Genomic DNA, 22,236 nt, shown 5'->3' on the forward strand with positions numbered 1-22,236 from the left:
ACTTGGGTGCTCAGGTCTTTTGTAAACTTTTGAGAATGAAACATGTTACAGGGCATATGAGTCCCCATCTAAGTAACTGAGTACTAAGGAAAATCTCCATTATAAATCTGAGGCTGGTTTGCTAGCTAAGGATTCATTCTAGTCTGAGACCAAACTATTCTGAGTGGAGATTCTCCCTTTAGAGCCTGCCCTCTGTTTTTCCTCAAATCTAGTTTGTGATTACGGTGTACCACTGTGGAGAGAAACATATCTGTTAACCTGTATTTATGCAAGGAAAGGAATTCACAATGAATCAGTCACCTCAGTCCACAGTATTTTATATCTCATGTCATTTCTGCTTTTATATGTTTGACAGTAAGAGCACTTGAGTGCAAAATAAAAAAAAAAGACATTCAATCAAATCTCAAAGTTCATCATTTTCTACCCTGCTGTACCAAAATAAGTGAGTGAAGTGAGATTCACAAACTGCATGTTGTCATGAACTAAATTTAACTGTTATTGGGGGGTCCTTTATTGAAAATCCAATTGTAGTCCAACACAAGGCTTCATCTGTGCCCAGAATACTGGCTCTGTGGTTTATTCTTAAAACAACTGGGCCTAAAACAAATGTTCATTTGTTTTTGGATGGGTTTTTTCTTCTGGTAGCTACACACAGGAAACATACAAAGATGTTGGTTGACAATACATGATCTGTTAATGACGCAACACTTACTGTGTCCTGTAGTCATGGCATCAAATGAACCAAAGCTTTTAGTGTGTTCATAAATACAGCAAGTGCAAAACCTAAAATAATGTCTGTGTGGGGTAAAAAAACAAAACAAAACAAAACACTGAACCAGTCGATGGATTTTCAATTTGTTTTGCTCAGGCTGGAAACTGCTGTTAAATAGGGTTGAAAGAGAAATCAAACATGGTTAGTGAAACCACAGCTCTGCTTTGATACAGAGAGCATGAAAAGAGAGCTCTTAACATCCATTAACACAAGTTATAGTTTAGTTTGAAAATAATTTAACATAAGTTTTCATGTGGTTGCGAACACTCTCAACGATCTGCTCATCGTTCTTCATTCTGTTGTAATAGTCCAGGAAAAGCCCATCTGGACTGATTAGGTAAATTAAGATGGTGTGGTCTACAATGTAATCTCCATCATCATCTTTGGGCCCAGCGCTAGCGTACACCCGGTAGGTCGTCCCAGCCTCTTTCACTTCCTCCGGTGTGCCCGTTAACCCTATGAGGCGTGGGTGGAAGTCCTTCACATACCTTGCCATGGCAGCCACATCATCGCGCTCGGGGTCGACCGTGATAAACAGCGGCTGAACAGGTGGCAGGTCGGACTCCTTGTCCAAGAGACTCACCACTTTGCTCATCTTTTCGAGCTCGTCTGGGCAAATGTCTGGGCAGTGCGTGAAACCGAAGTACAGGAGAACCCAGCTGCCCAAAAAATCACGTTTAGTCCTGCGTCGGCCCGTGTGATCCAGCAGGTGGAAGTTACCCTGGCCGACTGCTACCTGTTTGAGTTGCTCTATACGTTGCAGCTGCAGCTTCTGCTGTTTCTCACGCCAAACGTACAACCACGTGCCCAGGATCCCACTGCCAATGACCAATGTCACCGCCAGCCGAGTCCGCAGGGTAATCCTGGCCCTGGAGCCTGGGTTGGGGGGCTGAGTGGAGTAGGAAGCCCTGTGACCCCCAAAACTAAAGGATGAGTGCGGTGGCCCCTGATTTACGGTCCTACAGAGGGTTCGCTGCCCTTTTGAGGAGAGATGTGCCCTCAGGATATGGAGTGTTGAGTCATGACTGTGGTGGGTATTAGAGGCTCTAAGGGCGTGTTGCAGAACACTCCGGAAGGTCACATGACTGTTGCGTTGTTTGAAACACCCAAGTCTCAGCATCCTCTTCTAACATGAGGGTGCACTGATGTAAAATGGAAAATTACAAAAAAAAAAAAAAAATTAGTCTGCAGTAGATCCAAAAGAACTGCTGTGAACATGAATTACAATGGGGATTGACTATGTTGAAACGTTGCCATACAGTGTTCCAAAATATATCGTTTTTTAATTTTGACAATAAGGTCATAGGATTGGACTCTAATTCAAATCAAGTACCACTGAAAGGCCCATTTCAGTGTGAGGAAACAATCACATTTATTTTGGCCCAGCTGTAACTCCTCTATAAATATTCAATAAATCAAGGATTGGATTAGTGTTTAAACTGTTCAGTAAAGCACTAACCAGTGTGGTCTGGACACTAAACAGAAAATTCCATCAAAAATAAAAGGCAGCATTCTTTGCCAGTGTCAAAGTTCAAAGTGATAAGTAGCTGAATCATATTGTTTCATTTGTTTTTAAATCATGATCATTCACTTAGAAAAATGATTGTTTTGGGAGAAGCTTTCTGATTGAATAGAAAACTATTTTTACAGACTGCATGATCACAGACCGCAGAAACGACTGTAGGCGAATGCATATTCCTATCGTAAACCAGCACCTTCACGTCCGGTCAAAACAATAAACTGGTAATAATTTTCTCATTAGCTGGACCAACAGTGGCCATGCTGCACTTGAGCATGTAGCCTATATGTCGTGTAAGATCCACGCATTGGAGATAAAATCCTTTCTCTTAAAAGCACTGTAATTTTAGTCAGTACATACTATAAAATGACGGAAAGGCTGCTCGATATAAAATAAATAAAGCACTTTATTATTCCATGATGTTCTGCACTACATGCTAGCTGAACATAAAACGTTGGCAAAGGTTTATTTGACCAATTGCATAGCTGCCAATACAGATACAAATATAATATTTAATGGAAAGGACTTTAAATTGAATCAATTACATTTTTTCACAGATGTGCATTCATATAACCAACACAATATTAATATTTTTACATACCCAACGCACCCACTTCCTCAACCTTCGTAGTCAGCTTCAGTGCCCGCAGAAGGCTACACATGTAACTTGGTTGTACAATAGCATATATTGAGTAAACACATCTTTCGTTCAGATGAGCGGATTCAACATCACATAAAAATACTGAGGACAAGCGCTAATTGAATAAAATTAAGAGTTATGAAATATAATCAAATTATTTTACTCATTTATTCATAATTAGTTTTAATCCTAGAGTCGCTACTATTTTAATGACGTTAATATCTCAGAAGTTATTGCGCATCCAGGTGGAGATACTGATTCGTCATTGCGCGATAACGTCCATAAATGAAATAAACACTAGGTGGCATTACGGCCATGTATCAGTTTAGTGATATTTAACTCACACAATGTTGGTGGACACATCATTTCCAGTCCTCGAGTGTGCCCGCAGTTAACTATACCCTTGAACTACACGAGAGATTAAGGTTAGGGTTTTGCTGCCGTAGAAGTACACCTCAGCTAAGGTTTGTCAAATGCACCAAACCACTTTCTCCATGTGCTCAATTCATCTCCTTTCTCTGGACCTTCCTCATAAACGGGAAGGGATTTTTTAATTGAAAGTATTATGGTTGCTACTCTGCTCACACCTTAGGTTGATTTAACTCAGTTCATGTCTTTGAAAACACTAAAAAGTACAAAGAATAGAGTTGTGTTGACTGAAATAAGATGAAATGGTCCGTACCTTCACAAGATTATGGTTTACTAATGAGTGAGTGCACATGCTATCAGTAACAAATTACTGGACAAGAAGTAGATTGATTATTGTCTATTATATATATATATATATATATATATATATATATATATATATGTGTGTGTGTGTGTGTGTGTGTGTGTGTGTGTGTGTGTGTGTGTGTGTGTGTGTATATATATATATATATATATATATATATATAACAATCAATGATTTATCCATGGACACCAGACAGGCATATAAAAATCACACCAAGCCACCTGATACTTTCATGAGTATGTTTAGTCACTCAGCATGATACTGTAGTAGTTCAGCAAATATTACACAGACTGTTTTCACATTTGGCCACTGATAATGTTCTTATTTGAACTCTAAAATAGAACTGTTCTAAGAACAGAATACTTTGTAATGTGTCTGGGGTCTGAACGTAACTGTGTGACTGTTCACTGATTAGCGTACCTGTTGTAGTATTTAAGGCAGACTGACTTATTCTTTGTTTACTGGTTGCCATGGATGAAGTGGAAATAATGAAGTAAATGGGAAATGAGAATGGGAAGGAAGCAAAATTACATTGAGAACAATATTTGAAAGGAATGTTATCCCCTGATAGAACCAATAGAGGAAAGCCCTGTTTTCCTCTCCCTATGGATAAAGACTATCCAAAGACCCAAGAAAAACACACACTCATGCAGCTACAGAGGAAATGTGCTGTTTGCCCAGAGAGTGGAGGCTGAAGCCATGTGTGATTGTATGGCCAATGGACTAGCCGAATTACTCTGTACTTAGGAATCAATTAGAAATACTCCTTGAGTATAAAAGTAGAAATTAATGAACACTATATAATCAATTTAATGCCCCCCCCCCCATTTTAATTCGACATTGACCATTTTCACTCACGTGTCCAGCAACAGCTTTTATCTCACAGCCGAGATCAGTTAACACAGTCCCTGAACTGGATGATTTGCCCATGGAGTGCTAATAAGCATAAAACAAACCACAGCTCCTTGGACCCAACACTGTAACACTCAGCCAACGAAAATAAGACATTGTCAGTCACCAGTGAAAAATTCTTTCTTTCTTCCTTTTTTCCAGCTATGCAGAAAACAGCATCCTGGAAACACCGTTAGAATTCATACAATCACAATACTTTTCAAAACATCAGGAGTACATAAAGAGCGTCACTCCTGATGACTCAGTCTCAGTGCCCTCCTTTTTCCTCTGCCGCTCACTTTTTTTCTATCAGGAGAATGTATTTGGGCAAGAACTAGGTCAGATGACCCCAATTTGGATACAAATATAGGTTATTTACCAAAATCTCTAACAGCCAGAATAGTGGGTTCCATCTGTGTGCCTGAGCAAGTGAATGGATGCAGAGTACACTCTGTAAATTAACTAACAGTTACAGAGCCCTATGTATGTCTGCTGAATATGTGAAATGATGCTTTGAAACGGTGGCTGCTAAACTGGGCCATGTCTTTGTGTAAGCAGCCCCTGTCCCCGTCGTGACCAATTAGCTCTTTTGCTAGAGGATGCCCTTTTCAACCAGAGGGACTGAAGTGGGTGGCATTCATAAAAAAGAAAGAAAGAAAGAAAGAAAAAAGGAAAAAGCAAGCTGCAGTGCATGGATATACATCTCCCATACAAGCACTGTCCAGTTGTCATGAGAACCTTTTTTTTTTCTCCCTTTGTTCCCCTGATCAAAGGGATGTGTGTCCGCGCTGGCAGTTCGCTGTTAAAGCACAAGGAGATGGAGTGGAGATGAAATGCCATTATTGTTTGTTTCAGAATAACGGGATGAATGCTTTAAAAGTTAAAAAAAAAATGTTAGTGTCAGCAATCTCTTCTCTCAGGTGGTCTGTGATCACTCTTACTGTCAAGCCCACCTGTCAGTCAATCTTCCCTCTAAAAGGATTTTTATAAATAAGTTCTGTACCGGTCAGACTGTTGTCTAAGAAAAAACAAGCCTTGTAAGAATACATCAGTAACCCTCCTGTCCCTTGCACTGATCTGCAGATATGCATTAGCCCCTAAATCTAATGTGCCGTGGATGAAAGGATCACCATGTCGGGTGACCACGGCAAGGCATCTGCTACAAGAACATGTACCAGCTACAGATCATGAGCTATTGTAATGTTAATCCAAAGAGTCTGAGATTACTGAATATTTGGATCTTATCTCTTCAAACATCGAATCAAAACTAGGCTAACAGTATTTTCTAACTCCAAACACTTCTCTTTGAGTCTCCTCTGGACATCAAGTTTTTCTAATCGAGAACTGAAGGATCAGACCATCCAAATCAAACTCGCAGTTCTTGTTACACACTAACCCTTCTTATACAGTTGCCTCTCTCAGTGCTTGCCAACTAGACAGACAGACATATGCCTTCATTGAGGGGCAGCTTATGCCACCACCCTGTGACTGTGCAATCCCACTTTTCTGGCACTTTGGAAAGGCCCCTCACACCAACTACTCAAGCCTTTCTCACGGCTCTTGAATCCCACCCTGAAGCGAGGGTCTGAAACGGGATCTCCTGGAATGCAATCAACGCACCATTTGTTACTTCAGAACAAAGAGGCGCACTTCTGAAAAAACCAGAGGAAGGGTTAGATATCGAAGCTTTTGCCAGGTCAGAGTTAACAAGACGCTGCTGTCCTGTGAAAATATGTGCTTTAGGTTAGTTCAAGTTCAGTCCAGCTGACCGCTGCTCTGACGTTCATTTCAAAATCATGTCTATACAAATTACAAACAGTGCTGAAGATCTCTATGCATGCCTTCATGGTTGTTGTCATTAAACACAACATGGTTTTTGGTATTACCAAAACATGGATATAAATAGCCTACGGACAAAACACACCATAACTTATTTGTCCACCCACTAGCTTTTAAAAACCCAGCTGCTATGGTCCATCATACAAGCTTTTTAAAGGGAGTTATAAATACTGATGGCTGGTTGTTTTCTTCAAAGTGCTGACCAATACTTGGGTAAATCTGTTTCAGAAACTGGTCCTTGTTATATTGTTTTAGGTCTTGGTTACATCTTCCCTTATTTCAAAAGTAAACTCAGTCATTTGTGGGAAGGTGATGCCTTTAGGACAAGAACAACTTATCTGCCAGTTATCTTTCCCTTTCACAGGCGAGAGGAAAAGATATTTTGACACCAGATGTGTTGTGTACAAACTGATTACTGTGTAGTAATCAAAAAGAACACACCAAGAACAACCTCCTTCTTCTGATGTTCCTGGGTCAAAACAGTTCCTGCTATCGCTTTACTGGCTCTGCACTGTCTCTTCTAAGGATGCACTGGTTTGACTCCAGTCTCTCTTGCTCCGCAATACATCTTTGCAATAGGAAGACAAGACGTATTATTCCTTTTCACACCTTCTCTCTGTATTCAGTATGTATTGGTAGCCCACTGACTTGTGATTGCCTCATTGGCCACGCTCTCCAGGTCACTGCTAATCTGTGTTTGCTGGTGTTGGTGCTCCTTGGGGGGGGGGGGGGGGGGGGGGCAGGAAGTGTCTCTTCTCTTTGGAACTATGATACTTGAATGTTAAGTGTGTGAGGGCCCATTGGGCTAATTGTTATTCAGTGAGTGTTTTTGGCAGGGAGAGAGAGACAGAGAGAGTGAAAGAGAGAAGCAGACAAGAGGGCAGAACATTACCAGCTTGTGCCCAGACACAAATTATGTAGTTTTTGCAAGTGTCTGGAAAAACAGATCTCTTACAGCGATATATCAGCATAGCAAAAGTCATCATGATCCTGTTGGAGGACTCTCAGGAGATAACCTGTTTAATCTTGTCTCTGTTTACACTCAGGAGATTATTACTGGGCATTTGACTCAAAGTCTGGTCTGTAAAGTGGTTCCTTCACACCAGTCCAATGTAATCAAGCCAGATATAAAGGTTTTAACAGCTGGCTGTTTCCATGTTCACATACACATACTCTGTGTTAAGTGGACTAATGAACTAGCTCAGAGACTCATACATATACACACATACACACACATCATTTTGGAGAAGAACAGACCAAGCTGTATCAAAATCACCCAGTGTCAGGTCCTTTCCTCTGCATGTCTCTAATAGTGCACAGTGCCAAAAGATTGTGTGATGGGACAGCAAAAGAAAAGCATTTGCATTTGTTCATTTAGAAAGTCTTCTTATCCAGAGTGACTTTAAGACGTTTGCACAGTTTCACTTTAACATAATAACAAATTCCAGATAGTATGAATTTTTGAAGAAAAATTATGTCATGCTTGTTATGCTGCAGTAGACTAGTTTGATTACAAAGGCAAACTGAACAGATTTTTTGAGTAAATACTAATACTCTTTTTTTTTTTACTATATCTACATTGAAGAAGGAGCTATACAATAAACTGCAATGATAAAGGGGAAACCAACCTGGTATGTATTACGTTATGAGAGCAGTAAGAGATTGAGCAGTTCTCACTGGTGGTGCAGTCAGACAAAGAGGTAATCTACCTGTAATTTGGAAAATATTTTCTTTTAACTGGACTATGTCAGCACAGTTTGCAAATAAGCAGTCTTGAATTATCTTGAGAGTCTAGTCCCTCATTGTTAGGTAAAGATCCCAGAACGTCTGCTTGTTTTTGGGCAAGAAAATGCTGGCTGCTTGGGAACAATGAGAATCATTGGTTGCAATGGTTCATAGTTTTCTGAGAGATCATGGAAGCAACCACAATGGTTTTGTTCTATGTAATATGAAATTTAAATACTTTGTAACTAATATGAAATTTGCTGACAGTATTCCCATGAACAGTAGGTGATCATGTTCAGCAGATACATAGGAATGTGGCTCATAACAATACCATTCAATACACATTACCGATATTCCCAGAAGACTTGACATTTGGTGTGGTCATCTTTGCAAACAGAAGTGTATGTCTCAGTTGTTTTGATAGTTAGCAATGATTAATTTCAGTAGGGGAGAGGTTTTTTTCACCAGCATGTCTGCTTGAGACTGTGGTGGTTCTTGCTCCCTGAGCTGACTAGATGAAGTATGCTGAAAAAAGAACACCTACAAACACAAGCTGTGGTTTTCACTCAGTCTGGACTCATTGGTATCAGTCGCTCAAGTGTTAGCAGAAACTCTCAGGCCTCCAGCGCTAAAAAGCTTTTTAAGAGCGCTCTAGAGCGTTTTGATAAACACTAGACTGAGGAAAAACATTAACGCAGAACGAGGACATTGTAAATTTTGATTTGATAGCAAACTATCATTTCGAAAAAACAACTGCCATGTTTCATCCACACGATAGGGAACTTCAGTGCTTTGAGATTTTATTCAGAAGCACAGTGGTCTTAATGGTGTGCCTCTCTCCATTTCCTGCTCTATAATTTTCCACTATGATAGCAAATCTCTTCATAAAATGAAATTTCTTTATCTCTTTTGGGCAGCTGCTGAAATCACTCAGGAATTTTGGGGGATTGGGGGGGTGGGGGCTTGTATCTTTAACCTAAATGAGAAGTATATTTTAACATTTGGGTGACAAATTATCTGTGATGCATCAAACTCCACACAGTAGTGTTATCAAATGTTATTGTTGTTATGTTATGTTAACAGTAGGACTGAGCAAAAACAACTAAAAAGAACAGAGGGTTGTTTTCATTTGTTTTCAAAGAGATTTCAAGATCTATAAGATGTAATTTATAAGAATTATTTACACAGCTTTTGTCATGTTTCAGACTTTAGACGGTTAAAGTTCTGAGAATGAGGGTATGAAGATGTCATCCTCAGGGTGTAATAATCTGTAACTCTGAGGGATAAGGGAGAGGGCTCTTTCAAGGCAAATTAGAAACTCTCCTCTCTCTGAGAAGTCAGTCCAGTTGGTTAATAATTCTGGTAAGGTTTAACTCGGTGTGCTGGGCATACGACACAGACTTGGACTCTATTTGGCCATTAATGCTAAGGGCTCAGGAATATGGATGTTGAAGGGGTTTCTGTCTGAATTTTGTTCAGAGAGTAATGACATTGTGATCCTTTTATGTTTCTCATCTGTCTTGAGGCAAAGAGGAGATTTTGCATAACATTGTGTGTGGTTTAGACAGATAAATAAAAACTATAACAAGATTGTAATGAATGTTTTATCTTTAATCTGCTTCATCTATAGTTATAAGAAAGCCTGACCACTACACAGTTGTTCGTAAAGCTTTCTGGTTACTCCAATAGTCTTTCCTTGTGGCGTTACTTTTAGGACTAAATTTCTGGTTCATAAATTCACTTGAATATCTAAGGACTGCAATGGATTACAGAGCAAATGTACTGAACACAGGATGGGCACACAATGAATCTCGATATGTTGGTTAAATTAATTAAGGAGTTCTGCTCTTAATTAGTGTGAAAGGTCTGACTGCCTTTGCTTGTGAGGAGCAATATCTATTACTAAATTACTAATAATGAATTAAATCATCTGAGTAATACCACACACTGATTCTTCACCAGAGTTCAGTGACCTCTCAGATGACCCTCTGCATCTGCTTAGATTTAAACCTTTTTTGCTCTATTTACATGTGCATGGTTACAAATATTATCTTTGCTCAGTCTACACTCTTCAAACAAGACGCAGTGGATTCTGCACCGTGAGACCTAGTTTTATATGCTTCAGTTCCCTAAATAAACATTTAATCCATCTTTCACTTATGAATTTATTCTTTTATGGCATAAGTTGCTCAACACCAAGGTCACCTGTTTTTCTCAGTCTCTCATAAACTCCAGTATAATACCCTGAAGTTAAGAGAAACCCATCAATGATTGGCTAAACAAGAGAGTGCCAGCTGGGCTTTCACAATGTCTCTTCCTTGTACACTCAATATATAATCTCTATGTTGTTCTTTTTTCCCCACTCAGGATGGTTTTATTGTTGTTGTTTTATGAAGGAAAGAGACACTTGGCCTTGAAATGTAGACTTTGTAACCACTGGGCCCTCATACATAATTGCTATGAGGTGAGACTATGTAAGGGGAGCACCTCACTACACATTACAGACTGATTCATTAAGGACAATGAAACAATGTTAAAGGACTCAATCGGCACATGTTTGCAATACACGGTTATTCATCTGTTTACCACAGTGGAACAAATATGTGTAGTTCTTAGTACGCGCGCGCGTGTGTGTGTGTGTGTGTGTGTGTCTGTGTGTACACATGTCTGTGACATAAGAGGGGGCAGAGAGAGTATGTGTGTGCATATGAGTATATGTATAACAATGTGTATGGCGTTAGGAACTATCAAGATATTGTATCATGTGTCATGCTTTGAGCATTTGTCTGAGGTATAAACCAATCATAACAGCTCCAAACAGTAAAACAACTATAACCAAACAAACTATCAAACAAACGAATTTGTCAGTTTCCACAGACGACAGGTTTCATTTGAAATGTTCAGCAAGAGTGTTTACAAGTCATCCCACCTTTGGCATGGGCTATGAATATCAGATCACCCCTGAATTGTTCTGTAGTACCTCTCTCTATCTATGATGCTGGTCAAGAGTGTTTGGCAATGCATGGCACTGTTATTTCATAACTGTTTGTTGTTTCTGTGTCAAATCCTCCCTCCAACCGTATGGGTACAAACAGCCTCACTTGTACTGGTGACTACATGACTCATGACAGAGGAATGTGGGCTATCTGCTCATACTCACTAATTGCCATGGTGACCAGTAACTGCAGAACAAATTGATCAGTACTGTATGCTTCAGTACATCTCCTGTAGTCTGAAGGTGACCGATATCAATATTTCATTAAAGACACAAATGAATACTTTATTATAATAACATTTATCTTTCAATCACAAACACATATTTCCTGCAGAATACACTCACATGCTCACATGATTATAACTGCTTAATTACACATAGTTAAATACTTGTTATGCTTAGCCTGTTTATATTGCTAAAGGCCTCTGAGTGAACTCTTTCACTCAGGATGGTTTGATTTTCGTATTCCCGTCTGATTATTCTTAGCCTTTTATTAATCTGTGTCACTGATTGCTACGTTAGCGCTCTCTCTCTCTCTCTCTTTCTATATATATATTAAACAGAGAAATGGTGATTCAGTGGATATGTCTTTTCAAAACATGACAAATTCAGATTTTTATTGGAATAAATAAATTCTTAGGAAGTAGTAGTATATAACAACGTTTGCTTGATCATGATGAACCACCGCGGGAGATAATTAAGGGTTATTCAGTAGTATCAGTAATCTAAGACATCCATTAAAGTACATAATCATATATCTTCAGCGTCACCTATGAATAAATCATTAAATATTATTGCAAGTAGGCGCCACTGCAGCCTTAAAAAGCTGGACATTGGCATAGTTCCATATCTGAGGGCGAGGAATCGCTCTCTGCGAACAGTTTCTGACTGTCCTTCCTCGCACTCATTGCTAGTAATTTACAGCGCGCGTGCACATCGCTTTCAGACGCTCAGCATCTACGAGACTAGACAGCGGCTGGCTGCCACTAAACTCGAGAAAACATATGGAGGAGACATCGGCGGCGCAGTCAGCCTACACATGTATGCTTGCAGTCGTCTGACGGAGTGAAACTAAAAATTAATCCCACAGTATTACAGTGTGGATAAATATCGTATACCCTAAACATCGCAGCTCATCTACCACACGAAGCAACAAAAATAGCGGTACTTCTGTATATTCAGTACTGTAAACAATGCAGAGCGCTTATGACGACTGTTGAGTTTAATCACAGTGGCATGGTGTACACGGCCAGGAGAAGGAGAGAACAAAAAACGGTGCGTATTTTTTGTCTCTTTTATTACACTGTGTCTTGTAAACTTCAGAGTGAGCGAGTAACCTGCCCTTTTCTCTGAACTACACCATGGTGTTTTTTGCACACTGACAAATGTATTTGGAGGGTTACTATCACATCGCCTTCCTGTTTTGTAGATTAATGTACAGCGAACCACACAACAAAGTCGCGCCGTCAGTAGACAGTAGTGGTCTGTGTTGAATTTGAGACAACACTGTGGATCGGTGTGCTACGTTTTCCGAGACCGATGTTTAGGTTTAGGGTTGCTTTAGAATGTATGCAGAACTTGACAGTGAGTCTCTTGACAAGTCATACTCATTACTGTACGAACCTGACGAGAGTTGTTTGGTATCGTTGGAAAACCTGATTTGGCCAAGTAGGCTGACTGTCAGTGGGAAGATGTGTTTGCGTGTGTGTGCGTACACCTTCACGACGCCCCGGGTATGTGGGATTAGACGAGTGCCGAGCTAAACACCTGTTCTGAAATTATTTTGTGTTCGTTTACTGTGTACTATTGTAGTGGGGTGCGAACACAGTGCACTCTGTTGTTCTCCGATTATTATGAACGAGAAGGAAAAAATCCCAAATTGACAAATTTCTTTCATACAGTCAGACGACTTGTAAACAGACCTCACACGTACCTAAGTTATAATGTTTGTGTTTACCTGGACTTTTTGGAACCTATATATGTCTGTTCTATGAATGCCGAATATCACGCATTTTTATATGATTTCTGATAAACCATGTAAAAACTGTGACCATCGTCGGCAGTCATGTGCACACGTGAGCCACTGGACGGCGCTAGAGGTCAGGGACTACTAAAAATAACGTAAAGGTACTAGAACCGTATGAAATGTTCGTTTAGTCTGTTATTCAGAAGATGACCTGTAAGCTGTTTCGTAGGAGCTTGCGTGGTAAAGGCAGCTCAATTTACAGGAGTAGGTCTCTTAACCAAAGAAATACATCGGCTAGGGTCAGCCATGGCCAAAAGCATCTACTTCTTGGCTGAATTGTTCCTTGAGTGGTTCCACATGCAAGGCAAAACAGAGGAGCAACTCTGAATCGGACTATTGCAAATATCAGTCTGAGGCTGGGAGCAGGCAGTTTCACTGAGAATCAACAGTCCAGAACTCAGATAAGGATGCTATAGTCAGGACACGAATCCCTTACGACACCCGTGCCTGTTTGTGAATAAAGTGGTGTAAAGAACACAGGCAGTAAACAGTGGAAAAAGTCATATGCTCAGCTGAGTCATCCTTTATGTTGTGCCCATGTGAAAATGCTGTAAACAGTGTAAAATATATACCTATTATATATACCTATATATACCTATATCTATTCTGGGCATTGTTTGGACACTGATGAGAGATTCTGGAACAATGTTTGAGACAACATTGTCCATCACCATCATCAAAACACAAAATGATGGAATTTCTCATGGCAGAATGGTGTTGCATCACACACAGAGGTCTAGACACCTGTAGGATCTATGTCAAGGCACACAGAGGCTTTGCTGAAAGTGTTTGGAGGCTATCAGTACTTTATGTTGGTATTTTCTTTATTTTGAATATATGTTTAATGGTCCTCGTTAAAAGTCAAAAACAAGCATGGAAGGAGTCTAAATCATCGACACTTTAGTTTTTCTCAGCATTACATCAGTCTCTCCCTCTTTCTTTTCTGTGTGTAAGCAGGAGTCTAGAGATGAATACTAAGGTTCTGGAGAGTGAGCGTATGTTCTTGACCTAGACATTGTTTGGTTATGTCTCTCTCTCCCTTTGTATTTGTTTACGTTGGTTACAGTGAACTACTGTATCCCATGCAAACACATACACACATTCCATATGGAAGAGAGTGAACAGACCTTTGTTATAACTGTATGTGTGTGCAGAGCTGTGTTCTGCATAGCGGCATTGCTTTGTCTTTGGCGTGGAAGGTTTGTAGCGTGAGTTGACAGTACAAAATGGAGAGCCCAGCTCTTGTTTTGACTCCAGTTGTTGTAAATATGGGAGTGGGCAGTTTGACCAGATGTGCTTTTCATCTGAAAGGGCTGTGTATGTACTGAGAGAGACACAGGGAATCCAATCTGAGCTCTGGCATCTGGGATTTGACTAGGACTTTAATTTGTTTTCTTTTTTCTCTCTCTTTCTGGTGCCTAGTCAGTGTTATCTTGGTGTCATGCCACAAGCTTTAGAGCGGGTTCTGTGTTAGATCTGGACCAGTACGGGTTTCTGGCCATAATGGAACTGTTAAGTTCATTTCTTTGAATAGTGTATTTGAGAGCAGCATTGCCTGTTTAATATACGGTTAAGAATGCATGTCTTCACACTTAGATTGATGAAAGCAAAGTAATGAAGCTAGTATAATGATAAATTAATTATTATGCCAAGTTAGGAAACCCCCTTTTTGAAAAGCTACAGTATATACAATCATCTGGCCCAACACCACACGTGACCTTAGAAACTGTGGTCATCGATGCCCTGATAAGGTCTTGTAAAGTAATGTACAATCTGGCATTTTCAGGTTAAGGCAGGGACAAAAAAATCTTAGAGGGGTTTAAGACTGGCCAAAGGACGACTGTCTGGTTCACATAGCACTGCATTAAGGGAACAGGCACTCACTCAACTCCAACGTTAGACTCAAAAGCCTAGGAGTTATGTCACACCCATGATACCCTCTTAATGGAATTACCCTCCCTTTCATTATGTATTAAGCTACTTAAACAGACAAGACTTCATTAATGCTCAGATTACACACATAGAGGCTGGAATGGCAGCTGACAGTTTAAGTAATTTTATAGCTGTGTCAGCACCTTTTACAGGGATTATAGGAACTTTCACATCTTCTCCTTCTCATGCTTTTTGTATAATTGTTGATGGGCTCTGTTCATATATATTGGCTGCCAAACTTATTTGAATCAGGGCTTCCTGCTGGTAATTCAGAACCCTCTTATTTAATGGTGGAGAACCCCCAGGTTTCTGGAGGGTTAACAATATGTAAAGGTTTTTTTTTAATATTGAAATGTTGCATTTATAACATATTGATATCATTTAGCAATACAAATGAATTAAAGTTACAACATAATTGTTCTATTTGACTTTTAGGTTCATCTCTCACGACACTGTTTTTAAGTCCCTATAAGGAATTTTGTTCCATTACTTTCTCCATTAAGATCAGACAATTTTAAGTTTTAAGGAATTTTGTCTGACTGGTAAAGGAATTTCTATGTGATGAAACCCTGTCATTTAGACTGGCATAGCGGTCCAGCCTGTGTGTGGCCAGTATAATGCCCAATCTTTTTAACTCCATGTTGTGAGAAGAAACAGTGCAGGATTAAGCTGATTGGCTGTATGAGTGTGTTTTGATGTGGGTTCGACAGATGGTTATTGTGAACGTCTCAAGAGAGATCCAGTGTTGACCACACAAACAAACCCCAAAAACCTTGAAGGCCCAACAACACTCCCCTTGACTCTTACAGTGAGGACACACACTTACCCTCGATTCAACTCAAAGGAAGTGAGGACAAACTTTGAAGGGTTTCCCTTGTGGTTCTCCATACTGACTCTGTTAACAGTTCATATCCTCAGAAGCCATTCTGAATAACTGACATTTTCAGTGATAACCCTGCATTTAACATAGCCTAGCCTACTTGTTGTTTCATAGTTTCAATCAGCAAAGGTGGCATTTGTTTTCTCAATGAAGTACAGTGTCATAAACAGCCCATTGTTATCAACACTGCATTGGTTAAGGTAAACAGCTCACGCCATTTAAACCTTGCACTCTGTGGCAAACAGCTTGGGGTTTAAAACTTTATAGTTTCATGTAGAGAATATCCTACAGTCCCCTCCTCAGGCCTTACAGCCCCTTCTTTCCATTAATAATTCACCAAAGTATGATTTTATCATTTAAATATTCATTCACACTGGTGAATTTTTAATTCAGTGGCAGTGCATGTGGAAGCTCAGGTAAGCAACAGCACCTCAGGGGCCTGCTCAGTCGAATGGGTCACAGAGTTTATCAGGAGGCTTGCGTCAGAACTTTCTGGAAAGGAAAAAACTTGCCTCATGAATTACAGATGATAATGGAAATGGGGTTTGTAACAGGGTAGTTAGGAGTGTCACTGAACTGTCAGCTTGCCTTTCCTTAGGCTTCACTGTTGTTTTGTTGGGTGCTTTTAGAAAGTCTACCAAACCACACAAAGTTTTTTTTTTTCTTCTGCTGCCGCACCTGGGAAAGTATCTCTGCATTAGACATAACAGACTGGCTAATGTTTCTGTAGACCTCCACAAGAATTTTATTTGGTCTAGTGATGTTTAAATGATGTGTAGAGATTTTTGAAAAAGGCCCTTTGTAGATGTGTTGGCTTTAAGCTGAAAAATGAGGGTTAGGGCTGAGTTGTTGTGGAGAATGTTTCTGTAATGCTCGTACGGCAGTTTCAGGGGTTTTTTTTTTTTTGGACTCTTAGCATTCTTCAGATGTGTGCCAAGCTGGTGTCACAGTCAATACACTGCACAGCGTCAGTGATGTCACATATTTGAATCTCAGCTTCCACAAACTGGATCTGACATTGCAAAGAACGGAACTGGCCGTGTTCTGGGAGCGTCAGCTGGACAGTTGGATGCCTGCATTGTTGCAGGTGACTCCAAGGAAATTGCGTGGGTCTCCATATATGCTGTTTTCCTGCTCATGAGGCCTGCAGCAGGTGAAAAGACATAGGCAGTGGCTGTTTTTATTTTTGAGGACGCGTGCACGAGTACTCCCCCTCCTGGATTGACGCAGGGGCTGTTCCGTGGCGGCCATTTTTGTTTTGTTTTTTCTGGCCTGAGTTGTAAATTTGTACTGTGATTGAAATCTGCAAGTATGAAGATACATTTTATGCAAAACATGGTAAAACATTATTTTCAAATAGTGAGAGACTATCTCGTAGTGAATCAGTCAAGGGACGAGTGTTGTCTTTGTTGTGTCACATCATTTCAGTCATTACCTGATTGGAATGGACAAAAACGCCAACCTACCGTAAGCAGTTGTACTGAACACTACTGATATAAAATGAGAGGCGGGAGTAGTTTTATACTGAAAAACTCTAAACGACATCTCTACCACCTGCTGTGCCTCTGTGCGTCATGTCTCCTTTGTGTATGTTTCACCTTTTTGAGATGAAATAGAAAAAACGTTTGTTTTAGAACTTTTTTAAAGGCTGTTTGTGTGACAACAGGAATTTCCTGCAGCCTCAAGGTCCTGTGACCATAATTCACCAGGTCCTTTGTGTAATATCCGACTAACAGAAGAGCAGGGCTGTATGGCTGTCTTTTCAGCCTCCACACTTTTTCCCCCATGTTTTCACTCAGTTTGTTTCTCTTACCGTCAAATACTTTCCAACCGTTCAAACATTTCTTTCTACAGTAACTACAGAGAAAAGGCATCATTTACCAGCCAAGAGTGTTTTTCACAGCAGCTCGGGCAGTCTGGATCTGGACAGGAAAGGAAGGAAGAGGCATGGAGAGAGGAATGTGGGTATAGACGCTTCATGGAGCATACATTTGGACTGGGAAATAAGGGGAGGAATTCAGAGCTCTGGGTTTCTCTTGGGAGTAACAGCAGCATAGCTAGTAGAGAGGAACTCTCAGTATATCCTGCTCTATAAACCACTGGTACTCCTTTGAAACTCTGTGTGTGTGTGTGTGTGTGTGTGTACATATGACAGATAAAGAGAAAGTGAGAGGGAGAGAGAATCTGTGGGTCTGTTTGGAATCCTTTGTTGTTTTGAGAGGAATCACTGCTGGACAGAATTGCTTTTTGACTCTGTTTTGTTACATCATTTCCACACATTGGTATTTGACTTGACTTAGATTCAGCATATCTCTTATGCCCTGAAACCTTCCTTTGGGACAAGAATGTTTGCCTGAAGCTGGGTCACCAATACATTTTGTTATTTCCATTCCTAGGAATTGTGTTAAGCAGGGCTGTACATTTGTTGTGTGTCCCATAGCCTTGGGGAGGGATAACAATAGGCTGCGTGGAGTGTAAAGCCTTGTGCCATCTCTGTTGTGGGAAACAATTGCCTTAGTGGGAGGAGGGATAGAGTAGATACAGACGGATAATATGAGAACGCAGGTCCATTAATATAAAGAGCATGTTGCCGTTACAGGGGGAGGAAAGGGGACTAATTATGGTTAGTGTTGAGGCACTTTGACCAGCGAAGCGTAATGCATACACACAAACACACACTGCCCCCAGGTAAGTTGAGCTTTAAGGGCACTTGAAAGGTCAAAGCACTCATCTCAAACACAAGTGCAGCCTGTAGCATGCTAGCATTAGCGTAGAACTGTAGTGGTCTCTACAGGCCTCTTCACAGAGTGCCTTTGCCTTTGTGTTCCTACTGTAGACTAAATAGACCTCCCTGCTGTGGAAGCTCTCCTGTGTGAATGGACTGGGCTGAATGAGGGGATGATTGACACTGACAGAGAATTGTGCAGACAAAACAAAAATATGGTCAGGGGGGCATGCATGAAATTATACATATGCAAAGGAAAGAGAGGGAAAGAAAGAGAGATAGAAGTTCACCTCTGTCAGTATTTTATTGTGAAGAAAAGCTGTTTCTCCTTGTTTGTGTGGTTATTTGTTTTATTGCAATTGCAAAGGTCATGTAGCAGCATAAATAGCTGATGTATGCAGTCAATGTAGGCCATGCCTTTGTATTTATGGCCTGTAATGTTGCATAAACTGTTCAAAGGCCATTGTAATTACTGTACTCATCAATGCAGAGCACTGTGTGTCTGGGGGCAGGAAGGAAAACTGGGGTGAATTGGCAGAGAGCACCACAGTGGAGCAACTTTTGGTTTGTTAGTCTCCTCTATCTCTCATCTTTCTTTATCTCCACCACTGTCTCCAACCAACCTATCTCTCTCTCCTCTATCATCTTCATCCTTTCACTCTGTTTTTAATCTCTCTACCCTTTTCATGTTTTTTCCCTATGTATCCCTGTACATCTTTCTCTTTCTCCCCCATCATTCTCTTTGTATGCTCTCTCTCTCTCTCTCTCTCTCTCTCTCTTTCTCTCTCTCTCTCTCTCTCTCTCTCTCTCTCTTTCTCTCTCTCTCTCTCTCTCTCTCTCACTCTCCCCGTTTTCCCCTCTCTGACCTACATATCTGGCACAGGGCATAAATCCATTTGACAGCTCCATCTACTGCCCGGTCAGAGCCACTATAGCAGATATAACGCAGCCTCACTGGGATCAGTCTGGACCCTGACAAGGGAGCCCAGCCTGTCCAGCTCCACCGGACCCTTGGTTCTGATCCTTGCCAGAGCCCCAGTGTCACGTCCTTGGAGACAGAGCAGACTGAGCGACTGCCTGATGCACTGCTGTGCTGGATGTGCAGATAGAGTGGGATGGATATAGTGCTGTACCTGGATACAAATTCATATTGCTAAAACAGACAGTTTTGAGCCTGTACTCACCAAAGTAATGTGATGTTTACAAAATACAAAAATCTGCAAAGGTTGTGATAAACAGTTTTAAGACTGAAATGGAATCACAGAGTTTCGGACTCTAGGCTCAGACTGAAATTCCCATCTTTACAGTGCATGGCAAAAAGGGTGACCAGTTAGTGTGTGTGTGTGTGTGTGTGTGTGTGTGTGTGTGTGTGTGCGTGTGTGCATGCATGCTTGCGTGTGTGATCTGTGTGAATGTTTGGATGAAGCTGTGAGGCAGGGAGCTCCATGGCCTGGAGGAGAATTTGGTTAGACTTGGACCTCCTCTCAATATAGACAGCTACAATTACATGATGAATCCTGGAATTTACATGGCATGACTCCTAAGCATTATCCTGTAACCTCATTTAGATTAAGTCAGAAATTGCCTCTCTACAAACCAAATATTGTTTAATGTAATGAAAATTGGACTGCAACTCTGTCCATGTGTTTATAACCACGCAGTGTTTTCCAATGAAAACTGTGTCATTTTCCTTTTTGGGAAGGCTTAAGTTTATTACGGAACTATAACCTATTCCAGATTTAAAAATACCCTACCCACTTGTTGAGTCCAAATGTGCATGCTGTATCCCCCTCTTGCATCTCTCTCTCTCTCTCTCTCTCTCTCTCTCTCTCACACACACACACACACACACACACACATACACACACACACACACACACACACACAAAGCTTATTCACCTTAAAAGTACTTCCAGTATTGGGCAACTTAAAGTTGAATTTCCCCTTTGTTTGAGTGCTTGGCAGTGAAAATAGATCTCTTTACTTCTGCATTCAGAGGGAATGCCTTACCTCACATGGAGACCAAACTGAGTGGTGCAAAGGAATATTCCCACATTCACTGTGGTTCCGATTATGTTAGAATTTACTTACCACTTACCGGTTGTGTTAGAATTATGTTAGAGTTTACTGATGTACAGTCTGTCTGCTGAGGATTAGCTCTCTCAAAATGTGGTGACAGTGGACGGCGGAATGACAGTTCCTTCCAGCCAATTGGGATTAACTGCAATAATTGGAGGGATAGTCTAAAGGATTACTCTAAAACTCTGGAGAATTTGAACCCCTGCATTGCTGTAGTGGCACTCATCATTGCCACATTAGCCAATGGAGTGGGGTTACTATGTACCTATTCATCTGCTGGAGTAAGTCACACTCTTTATGACCTTATCTTGTGGATTCTCTGGTGTTTCCATATCATTTTTGTGGTCCATCATTTCTTTTTATGTTCACTATCTATAATTTTTCTTTTTTGAAGAATGAAAACCTTAATTCATATTAACCAATTCATTCTCACTCCAAAATCCAGGAAAAGCTGTGATTACTCATGGGTTTAGTGCAGGAAGGAAGCATTAACCAGCCCTGGACAGTCTTAATAGAATAATGTCAAAGATATATTGTATGTTCCTGCCTTTGATATAGCGGAAAAACCCCACAGTTGTACTAAAACATTCTTAGCTGTTGTTAGTCTAGGAGGTAAAGCTCTTTTTTTAACTGCTGTCTGCTGAAACCTAAAAAACAATAAGACTGTGAGATGATCATTTGTGTGGCCTTGTTAACTTGGTAATTCTGATGAACTGTTTCAGGAATTGTAGACTTGGCATTACGTTTCTGGATGAGGGGGAAAAGCAGGAGAAGTGTAAATGGGAATGATTGATTGATGTGAGTGAAAAGCCCAGATCTGAACAGTAGCTGTTGTGTAGTCACACTGCTGGTTGTATATGCTCTCTCTGTGCACTCAAGCATTCAGTCTTTGTCACTGTTTGCTAGGGTGTGAAAGTATTCTATATCTCGCCATTGTTGTTGTCTTGTCCATTTGGGGGAGAGGATCTGCGGGTTTGATTTTTTATTTATTTTTTTTACTTCTTATCATTGTTTTGCACACCCACGTACAGGCACACGCAAACATACAAATACACCCCCACGCGCACACACACACTCACACACTCACACAAACTCGACATTCAGAGTTGCAGCCACATAAGCACCCACCGACAACTATGCAAAGTGCAGGTCATATAAACTTTTTTTTCTCTCCCTTTCTGCTGTTCTCACACACACACACACAACCAACCAACCAAACACAAAGACACACTCTCTCACACATACACAACCACCCAACCAAACACAAAGACACACTCTCTCACACACACACACACACACACACACACACCGTGCAACACTGGAAGTAGTCCTTCCTCTTTCCAGTTGAAGAAACCCAAGAAGTTTGTCTGAACCTGGCTTTGCTCTAAGACACACTGTTTGTGGTTACGGATATAGACGGATATATTTCTCGCCTTCAGCACCAGTGTCACCTTTAAGAAATGTCAAGGACTAAATTATT

The 22,236-nt window shown here is 40.6% G+C and overlaps 1 protein-coding gene across 1 annotated transcript; it reads right to left on the reverse strand.

The window, feature by feature from the left end:
* Positions 1-936: 936 nt before the first annotated feature.
* sco2 (synthesis of cytochrome C oxidase 2) lies at positions 937-2,944 on the reverse strand. Its single transcript, XM_030785639.1, has 2 exons — positions 2,893-2,944; positions 937-1,914 (listed from the first exon to the last, which is right to left on the reverse strand). Exon 2 carries the CDS (start codon positions 1,890-1,892, stop codon positions 993-995), a length of 900 nt encoding a protein of 299 aa, XP_030641499.1. The 5' UTR covers positions 1,893-1,914; positions 2,893-2,944; the 3' UTR covers positions 937-992.
* Positions 2,945-22,236: the final 19,292 nt, after the last annotated feature.

Source organism: Chanos chanos, chromosome 1, assembly GCF_902362185.1.
Source record: "Chanos chanos chromosome 1, fChaCha1.1, whole genome shotgun sequence".
Classification (NCBI taxonomy): domain Eukaryota; kingdom Metazoa; phylum Chordata; class Actinopteri; order Gonorynchiformes; family Chanidae; genus Chanos; species Chanos chanos.

Excerpts from the sequence above, each read along its gene's own strand:
- sco2 (XM_030785639.1), bottom strand. The coding sequence starts at position 1,892 with ATGCTGAGACTTGGGTGTTTCAAACAACGCAACAGTCATGTGACCTTC.